The sequence below is a fragment of the Microtus ochrogaster genome, chromosome 15 (assembly GCF_000317375.1).
Source record: "Microtus ochrogaster isolate Prairie Vole_2 chromosome 15, MicOch1.0, whole genome shotgun sequence".
NCBI lineage: Eukaryota > Metazoa > Chordata > Mammalia > Rodentia > Cricetidae > Microtus > Microtus ochrogaster.
The window spans coordinates 14,394,653-14,404,943 of record NC_022017.1 but is presented as its reverse complement, the minus strand read 5'-3'; the positions used below and the strand labels follow the sequence as shown (position 1 = coordinate 14,404,943).

Here is a 10,291-nt window from a genome sequence, read left to right as displayed (position 1 = left end):
CTCTTTGAGTTCTAGGCCAGAGAAACCCTGTCTTAAACACCCACCCCCACAAAATCTACAGGAATGCATGAGTTTAGTTTTGACCATGCACGTGACCCAAAATTTAAATAAGTGGGTCTTAGATTCTCACATACAAGGCTACAATAGTAAAATAGCAGTACAATGATGAAACTTGCTTTTTGACTTACAACGACGCCATGAAAACCACTAAGCATTCTCTGACTTCTAAGCAAGAGCCTTTCTTCATAGATCAAAATGAAAAATTAAAAACAGCAAAAAACAATTAGCATCAAGGAGTCCCATACAGTACCTGGAAAATTCCAGGACTTACCCTTACCCCCTCCGCCGCCACCGCCTCTGTGGTCTACCAGTTGCATCAATTTTGGATTGATGGCCTGATTAGCCTCTTCCAACACTTTGATCAGCTCTCTAGCCTGCTTTAGATTCCCCGGGGTAAAGAAAGTATAGGCAGTGCCCTTGTTGGTGCTCCGGGCCGTTCGGCCAATGCGGTGAACATAGTCCTCTGAGCTGTTTGGATAGTCATAGTTGATCACAAATTTCACATCTTCCACATCTTCCGGGTCAATGATGAGTCATTGCGTTAAGTTGATGTGGAAAGAGAAGGTAAAGTACAAGGCCAAGAGGTGGAACGCACGAATGCAGATGACAGCAAGAGGAGAAAAGATGAAGTTAGTAACCACTCTGAGCAGGTACAAAAAAGACTCATCCCAACAGAGTAAAAGAGAACCAGTGATTCTCAGGACACAAATGGGCACTGCGTCTTGATTATAATCCCACGGGAATCCCATTTAAAGCCCCCAAACTCCTGCCTCTTCTGTGAAAAGTATGCTGACAGGAGCTACACTACAACCAGAGTTCAGACTGACACATTCCAGTGCCACCACTTTCAGAACTGGGATGTAGAGATCAATAACCACCATTAAAGTGCAGGGCCAAATCACTTCTACTCTGTTGGGAGAAGCCTGGCACAGTCTACCAACAGCACAACAACTTACCTTCCGACCAGTCACAGAGCAACATGGAAAGGCACTTCATCTACCCACTACATTCTCAGACTACAGTTAGGGCTTTCTTGCTCTCGTATTTAAAAAGCAAACCAGAGCCACAGTACACACCTATTTTGCTTTGCTTGAACATCCACATTATCTTTCCCTTTCAATCACAAGAACACATTACACTAAAATTTCACTGCACTTCCAAGCCCAGCTTCTCAAGTGAGGGTTTTTTTCCACTCAAGATTACAAACTGGATACTTGTATCAATCAATCAGATTGTCTACGTGACCTGGAGATTCAATAGCCAAAGAATGTGGGGAAAACCATGACACTTTGAGACACACATTAATATTCTGCACATGGCTAGGAATTGGGTTGGGTAACCCCTAAAACTTACAGTTATGTAAATGTTAGTGTAATGCTTTCAGCTAAATGTTTTTTATCCTACCCAACAAACAAATTTAATAACAGAATCCTAATTTTTTGTGGAAAAAAATCTGCATTTTACAAAGAATATTCCGAAAATATCCTAGATAAAACACAGATTTCTGATAGAAATAATTAAAAAACATTCTCTGTTTGTTACCAGACCGATGCACACTCCCTCCTCCTTTGGGAAACCGCTGCAGCCGATCCCGTCTCTTTGTCTTTTATATTTGGCGGCCTCCTTTCGAAAACTCCGCCTTCTGACACGGGACCACTGGAGCGCGGGGAGCATGCATCAAGGGTCCATGGCAGTGAGAAGTCCCCACACACGCTCGCTCTGTGAACTGGCTTAGATGCTTCTCTGTAGCCCCATTTGGTTGCCAAGCGCCGGAGAACCTGGGTTCAGGTAAAAATTTCAGGTCCTCCAACGCCTCCCCAAGGTAATTGGGGTGATTGTAGAAAAATTAAAAAAAAGTTACATCCAAAGGGTCAGACTGCATCTATTGCCCAGACTGGATCAATTTCAGGGGAAGGGGAGATGATTAAAAAACAAAAATTCAGCTGTTGGTAGGGGTGTGTGGAGTAGGGGCATTATGTCTGTTTCTTATTACAATAAAGGCTCCTCAGTCTTTACTGACCCCTAAAGTCCTGAATCACACCAGAAAGACGAGAAGGCACTTATCACAGGGGGCAGCTTGAGTCTCCGGCTTGGGTCGTTGATGCCACAAAGAAAAAATATAGGGCAAGGATGGAAGATTGGGGTGGGGGTGGGGTAACTCCATAAGCACATCTTCAGAGCTTGAATAATGGCCCTAGTCACTCCCACTGGTGACCATGGGCAACAGAGCACGCTGAATTACTGCACTGGATGCACAGGAGTGTGCTTTCCAAGCAGCAAAGACTGGGGCTCCAGATGCTAACAGCTGGGAGCACTTCTGGAGGGGCTTGATAAAGGGCGGACACGGTGCAAGTTCTTCATACTAGAAAGGTGTCCTGTGTGCACACAGCTGCCTGAGGCCACCAAAAGAGCAAGCACAGAATCTGGTTTTCTCCAGTCCAGGCTGCCCTGAGGTTACTGGCGCACTGCCACAACGTTATCTTGCTGTCTAGAGAAGATGCTGTAGCAGGGTAAGAAATGGAAAGTTACATGGTTTGGCCAGTGGCCTGGGAGAACCTATGCCATGGCCTAAAACTCCAATGACTAATTGGGAGGATCTAAGACTAGCCAGCAGGCTCATCTAGAGCAGCTTCGGGCCAATGTAGATTTGCCTCAGTCATGTACTGAGTGATCTGCAGCTGATATCAAAGCTTCTGCTAAAAAAACAAAACAAAATCAATTCAATACTTTTAGTTCAACAGTCTATAAACAAAAAAGAAAAAGAAAAAAGAAAAAAAAGCGAAATAAAAAAATATCCCAGTGGAAAGGGAACAGTGGTCGCCTGAAGATGACTACTATGAACTATGGGAAGCCAAGAACTTACCTGAAGGGATCATTTAAGAGACCATCGCTCCACAGAAGTGAAAAAAGGCCTGGTGACTCAGCTGAAAATAGCACCCCTGTCTATGAGGTAGAAGCCTTCACTTTCCAGGATCTTGTAGGACCTTGGTCAGAATTCTGCCATTGTGGTGGGTTTTCTCCCTCCTTTTTATTTTTACAAGGCAGCAAACAAAGGGGCCCAAAACAAGCACTGATGGTGAGTAACAAGAAACAGACTCAGGCACCTTCCCTCTCCCCTCACTTGAATGAGGGAGGGTGGGATGAAGAGTCTAAGTTATTCTAATGGCAGCCAATTGATTTTGTTAAAATATGTGAAGGGACACAGAACAAAGATTTTTAATTGTCTAGGCAAGATGCACAAAGAAGCTACCAGCACATAGCAAGCCTGTTTTAAAAACCACCATTACTGAAAGCTTTCGTGGAAATTGCTTTCAGGCTTCTGCCTCCTCTCCCAACAGGCCCAAGTTCTAACGGCACAGACCCAGACATGACCTCAGAGGGAAGACACAGCTTCCCGCCATGGCTGCAGGTCACTACCTCTGAAGGAGTTCAAGGGATAAAAAAGCCCCACCACTGCCACATCAATACTTATCATCGTCATGTTAAATTGCACAGGGAAACTTGGTACTTCTCACCTTCCTCGACAGGAAATTAAACATATCAATAATGGATTCCTTATGATAGAAATGACCCCCATCTCTCTAAAACAAGATCTCGCTATATATAAACAAGGATGGCCTCAAACTATTGATTCTTCTGCCCAAGCCTCCCAAGTGCTGGAATTTACAGGCATATACTACCATGCCCAGCTACAGCAATCTCTTTTTGTGGAGACAGAGTCTCACAATGTGACCCTAGGTGGTCTAAAGCTTACTAGGCACACTAGGCTGGCTTCAAAATAAAAAACCACTTGCCTCTGTCTCACAAATACTAGGATCAAAGGCATGTATTACTACACCCAGTTGAAATAATCTTTATGTTAACATTTTGGGTCAGAAATGTTCAGGTCAAAACAACAGGCCATCTGTATGTATCTTAAATTTGTGAGTTGAAACTAAAGAAGAACACCTTTAAACTAAGTGCTTAAAGTGGACAACACATCGATGGCCAAATGGAGGGTAAGAAGAAGGGAGAATTGCCCACTATTTTACTGAAATAATACCAGGCAATGCAGACATTTTAAAAAGAATGTCGTTATAATCAAACTTTTTAGTAAATGTTTATGGAAGTAGCCTCTATGCTTGTACCTATAATAGACAAACTAGCATAAGGCAAAAACTAAAGAAACCAGTTTTTGTTAGCCAGGTTTCATTAGGCTCCTTCTATCCAGCCAGAAAACTGAACAAGAACAAAAAGAAATTAAGCTGTAAAATGAATTATCTCCTCTTCCTGTAACTTAATAGTCATGCCTAGGCCTTGCTGCAGACCAAAGCCTGTTTGTTAGGAGCCGGACAGGACTTTGAAAATAAAAGAGGGATGGGTGGGATGACCGCAGAAAACCCAAAATAATAAAATAAATTAAACCCACAAAGGTTAAAAAAAATTTACAAGAGGGGGATCACACTTATATTCTTTTGACTAAACTTATATACATAAAACTCTAAATTTGACATGACAAAAAAATTTTCAAAACAAAAGATACACAAACCACCGACAGAGACCTATCTATACAAACCTAGCCCACGGGAGGCTACATCTGTGGCAATGAGTATAGGAGCCTTTCCAGATCGGAACTCTGAAAAAAAAAAAAAAGGAAAACAGGTACCAAGTTAGGGAACTGAGGCTATAAAGAATATCCATAAAAGACAAAGAAAAATCATTCTCCCCACCCACCTAATATACATGCCATTGATAATGTTGGTTTTGTAAACCTTCTTAACAGTTTATACCATACCCACTTAAAAAAAATAAATATTTTATTAAAAACTGTGTGTCTATGAATGTAGGTACTCAGAAGCCAGAGGCATAGAATCTCTCTGTGGCTGGAAGTACAGGTGCTTGTGAAGCACTCAACACAAGTCCTCCGAAGAGCAGCATGTGGGTCTTTTTTATTTTACTTAAAGACAGGGTTTCTCTTGTCTAACAGCTCTAGCTGGCCTGAAACGCTGGAACTAACTTTATTGACCAGGTTGGCCTCAAACTCACTGAGATCTACCTGCCTCTGCCTCCCAAGTGCTAGGGTTAAAGGCGGGCATCACCATGCCTGGGTCATCTCTCCAGCCCTTTCATTTGGGAAAAAAAAAATTATTTTTATTATTATAAGCTTTAAAGAACTCTGGAGAGGTACTGAAAATGCCCAGGGTTCAATTAGCTAAAATAGGGCTAGTTGGACTTTGATCTACAAATACAATCTAGTATAGGGAACGCAGCCAGGCCATGTCTTCAAAACTATCTATGACCATCTATTTTTGTGTAGAAATCATTCAAACCATTATTTGATGTACAAAGTCAAAATAATCTATTACCCGGTTCTTTATAAATAGGGCAGGGGGCATAACATTTGTCAAAAAAACTTTACTGTGCTAGTAGGCAGAGGCAGGTGGATTTCTATGAGCTCAAAGCAAGACTGAATGACACAGTGAGATCCTATCTCAAAAGAAAATACTTAGTCTTATTCTTACCATTAAGTACCCAATCTCTTTCTGGTTGACTCTTGTCTCCATGGATACACATAGCTGGCCAACTATCAGAAGAATATTATACATTAGAAATCTTTACCCAAGTATTAGTACATAATGTTGATCAAGTTGTTTAAGCTACATAATAGAAGACGGTGCTTATTTATACATTTATACAATTACACATTATGCTAAAATACACGTGTAAAGGCCCTAGCATAGCAGTGGTTCTCAACCTTCTTAACAATACAACCCTTTAATACAGTCCTTGTGGTGACCCCAACCATACAATCATTTTGTTGCCAATTCACTAACTGCAATTTTGCTATTGTTAGGAATCATAATGTAAATATCTGGCATGCATGGTATCAGATATATGACCAGGATGAAAGGGTCATCTGCCCACCCTCCCTCCACAGATAGCGTAACCTAGAGGTCGAAAACTGCTGGTATAATGCTCTCTAGGTGCTGTACTAACCCATCTCTGCGCATCCTTCGAGTGAGGTCATCACAGCGTCTCTTTGTCTCCACAAATATTATAGTCTTATTTTCCTTTTCCGCCATGATCTCCTCCATCAGTTGGATCAATCTGAAAACAAGACCAACAATGCAGTCTCATACAGTATCATCCACACAGATGCTACTAACTCCCAAAGCTTAGAGTGTGGTGGCACATGCCTACAGTCCCTGTATCACTCGGGAAGCTGAAGCAGGATGGAGAATCCATACTGTTACATAACAGGAATCTTCTCTTCCAAAAAGAAAAAAACCCTCCAGACCTAACTTTTTTGGGTTTTGTTTTTCAATACAACAGGGCTTCTCAGTGTTGCCCTGGCTGTCCTGCAACTCACTCTGTAGACCAGGCTGCCCTCACACTTCAGTAGTGGCATACACCTGTAATCCGGGAGAGAAAGGCAGGCAGATTTTTGTTGAGTTCAAGGCCAGCATGGTCTACAGAAGGAGTTCTAGGACCAGCTCCAAAAACAAAACACAAATCTTAAGTCGGCTTGCCTGCCTGTGAAGCACTGGTATAACCGTCTTAAAAAACAAAACACAGCCGGGCAATGGTGGCGCACGCCTTTAATCCCAGCACTCGGGAGGCAGAGGCAGGTGGATCTCTGTGAGTTCGAGACCAGCGTGGTCTACAGAGCTAGTTCCAGGACAGGCTCCAAAGCCAGAGAAACCCTGTCTCGAAAAAAAAAACCAAAAAACACACACACAAAAAAATCTTAAAGCAATTGGCCTGCCTCTGCAGCACTGGTATAAAGGTGTGCTAACACGCTCGGCTTGTTCACAGGTACTTAAACGCATACATCTATAACTATTCAGGGTTTGAAGAGATTAAGTCTTGCTGCTCTTACAGGGGGACTGACACTAGCTTTGGGCATCCACTATGGTGTCTGGCAAACATCTATAATTCCACCCCTAGGAATCTGAGGACAGTGCATGAAAACAACAAAAACTAATCCACTGTGGTTATAGTATTCGCCCAGCAAGCATGATGCCCTGGGTTCAATCCTCAGCAATAACTAAACAGTGTGGTGGCATATGCCTGAACTCACAGTACATGGGAGGCAAAAGCTCTAAGTAATCTTGTTTACACCTCAAGGTCCAGGCCTATGAAGGATACATGAGATCCTGTTTCACATACACCAAATAAAAGTGAATTCCAACTAATTCACTCACACTAGATTCAAGCAGGTCTGATGCATTTGATATTATTCCTATCTCAAAAAAATAAGAAATGGAGGCAATGAGACGGAATCCTAACCGAGCAGTTAGAATCTAGCCGGGCAGTGGTGGCACATGCCTTTAATCCCCAGCACTCGGGAGGCAGAGGCACGGATCTCTCTGAGTTCGAGGCCAGCCTGGTCTACAAGAGCTAGTTCCAGGATAGGCTCCAAAGCTACAGAGAAACCCTGTCTCAAAAAAAACAAAACGAAACAAAACAAAACAACAATTTTTCCCACCTCAAAAAAATCCTGGCCTTTTCAGCTATGGTACAGTACAGCAGTAATTCTAGCATTCTGAAGGATCATGAGTTTAAATGCAATGTTAGGACACCAAGAGCAGCTCTATCTTAAAAATCAACCAATCCCAATATTCTATCAAAACAAGAAAACAAAGTCCCCTTTCATACTTGTGATCTTTTTCACTTTCCATACAGACATCCACAATCTGCAGGATGTTGTGGTTGGCACTCAACTCCAGATTGCCCACGTTGATCTGGGTGTAATCACGCAGGAAGTCCTCTGCAAGCTGCCTTACTTCCTTTGGCCAGGTTGCACTCCACATCAGTGTCTGCCGGTCAGGCTGTCAGGAAATGAAGGTTTTCCTTTAGATTAAAGAACTATATAACAGTTGAACAGGTATAAATATAATGAAGTATCAGCTTTACGAACCCTGATTTGGTCAACAATTTTACGGATCTGGGGCTCAAAGCCCATATCAAGCATTCGGTCAGCCTCATCCAACACAAGGTAAGTACAGCGGCGAAGATTTGTTTTTCCTGATTCCAGAAAATCTATTAGGCGCCCAGGTGTGGCTATGCAAATCTCAACACCTGCAAAGCAACAAAACAATAAACTTTTATAAACGGTCTAAACCTCAGTACACAGAAACCATGACACACCAGCTCTGATGGCTGCATTTGATGTTCAGCAGTTGCTAAACATACAGTATCTGAAGGGCATGATGTAATGCGAACTTCAAAGAACAGGTTAAGACTCTAGCTTCCCCTGCTACTGAATTTTCTAACAAGAAACTTGTCCAATTTCATTTACAGAAATTGGCAAGGAAGGAATTTTTTTTTTTTTACCTCTTTCCAAGTCTCGAATCTGAGGACCTTTAGGAGCCCCTCCATAAATGCATGTGCTCTTCAACCTAGAACACTTTCCATAATCATCAGCCACCTGCTGCACCTGCTGAGCAAGTTCTCTGGTAGGAGCCAGCACTAGACACTGAAATAAGGGGAGGGGAGAAGCAAATAAACTTGAGACAGCCAACCCAAGTTTAACAAAAACACCCAAACAACCCTAAGAACCAAAAGGTAGTCTAATTTCCCCCTCATTGTCCAATTTAGCACACATCAAGTTATTTGAGTAATGGGGCACACTGGCTTATGCGCAAATATAACTTACAATTTAGAAGTGGAAATATAACAGCATCTTTCCCACTTGGCTTACTCTGATGCATTATCATTACATAAAGTATAAAGACAAAAACAAAAGAGCGTCTTCTATAGACTCTCTGGCCGTTAACTATGTAGCTGAAGATGACCTTGAAGTTCCTTCTGATCCTCACTTTTCTACTACCCAGGCTAGCCAGGCTAGGTTGCACCATCACACCCAGATTTGTACTACCAACTTTTAACCTTACAAGATGAAAGATCATGTGTCAGGCAGACCTCTGTGAGTGAGATTGAGACCAGACTGGTATTCACAACAAGTTCAGGGGCAGCCAGGGCCATTACAGAGAAACCCTCTCTAGGTAGGGTGGGGACATCCATCAAACAAAAACTTAAATATCAGTAGGAAATACAGATTAAAGTTGAGCTTAGAAAATGGCTCAGGGGTTAAAAACAGTGGCTGTGGCTCTCCCAGAGGACCCTAGTTCAATTCCCTGCACTCACATGGCAGCTCATAACTAACTGTCAGTAACTGTAGTTCAGAAGGATTTGACATCCTCACTCACACAGACATACATGGAGGCAAAGTACCAATGGACATAAAAGTTAAAAAAAAAAAAATACTTGGCTGGGCGGTGGTACACGCCTTTAACCCCAGTACCTGGGAGGCAGAGGCAGGCAGATCTCTGTTAAGTTCGAGACCATCCTGGTCTACAGATCAAGTTTCAGGACAGGCTCCAAAGCTACAGAGAAACCCTACCTTAAAAAACAAAAACAAAACAACAACAACAAAAAAACTACTTAAAAAATAGGGGCGACGACAATGATGACTGGAGAAGATGCTTGCATGGTGGTGCACACCTTTAATGCCAGCACAGGAGGCAGAGGAAGGATGATCTCTGAGTTCAAAGCCAGCCTAGCCTATGTTAAAAATAAAAGTAAAAAGCTGATCAGAGCCGGGCAATGGTGGCGCACGCCTTTAATCCAGCACTTGGGAGGCAGAGGCAGGCGGATCTCTGTGAGTTCGAGACCAGCCTGGTCTACAGAGCTAGTTCCAGGACAGGCTCCAAAACCACAGAGAAACCCTGTCTCGAAAAACCAAAAAAAAAAAAAAAAAAAAAAAAAAAAAAAAGCTGATCAGAGATCCACGTGGTATGGTAGGAAGAACTGACCCTAACTTCTACAGAATCCACTACCTAAAGAAAAATAACCAAAACTAACAAAAATGAGTAATTCAAAATTGTGTTTGAGGGCTGCTGATATAGTCCAATGGTTGAATATTTACCTAGCACACATTAAGCCCTAAGTTCAACCCCAGTACAAAAAAGAAAAAAAAAAGGACTTGTACTTAAATGTGCTACAAAGACTGGTTCAGGGCTGGAGATGGCTCAGCAGTTAAGAGCATTGCCTGCTCTTCCAAAGACACACAGACAGAATAATGTACACATAATAAATAAATAAATAAATAAAACAAGCACAGGAAGGAAATAATACATTTTTAAAAAAAGGGGAAAAAATACATTTTTAAAAAAAGGGGAAAAAAAAAGACTGGTTCAAAGACTAGGTTCAGGGAGATAGAGCTCAGTGGTGAGTATTTACTTGCCTA

General features: G+C 42.2%; 1 protein-coding gene across 1 annotated transcript in view; it reads right to left on the bottom strand.

The window, feature by feature from the left end:
• Positions 1–10,291, bottom strand: part of Ddx17 (DEAD-box helicase 17) — a 21,374-nt gene that overhangs the window by 3,525 nt on the left and 7,558 nt on the right. Inside the window, exons 6-12 of the mRNA XM_005354288.3 lie at positions 8,377–8,518; positions 7,961–8,121; positions 7,699–7,871; positions 6,037–6,147; positions 5,562–5,623; positions 4,616–4,675; positions 332–574 (exon numbers count right to left, since the gene is read on the bottom strand). Coding sequence (XP_005354345.1) covers positions 332–574; positions 4,616–4,675; positions 5,562–5,623; positions 6,037–6,147; positions 7,699–7,871; positions 7,961–8,121; positions 8,377–8,518 — 952 coding nt within the window. The remainder of the gene's footprint in view (positions 1–331; positions 575–4,615; positions 4,676–5,561; positions 5,624–6,036; positions 6,148–7,698; positions 7,872–7,960; positions 8,122–8,376; positions 8,519–10,291) is intronic.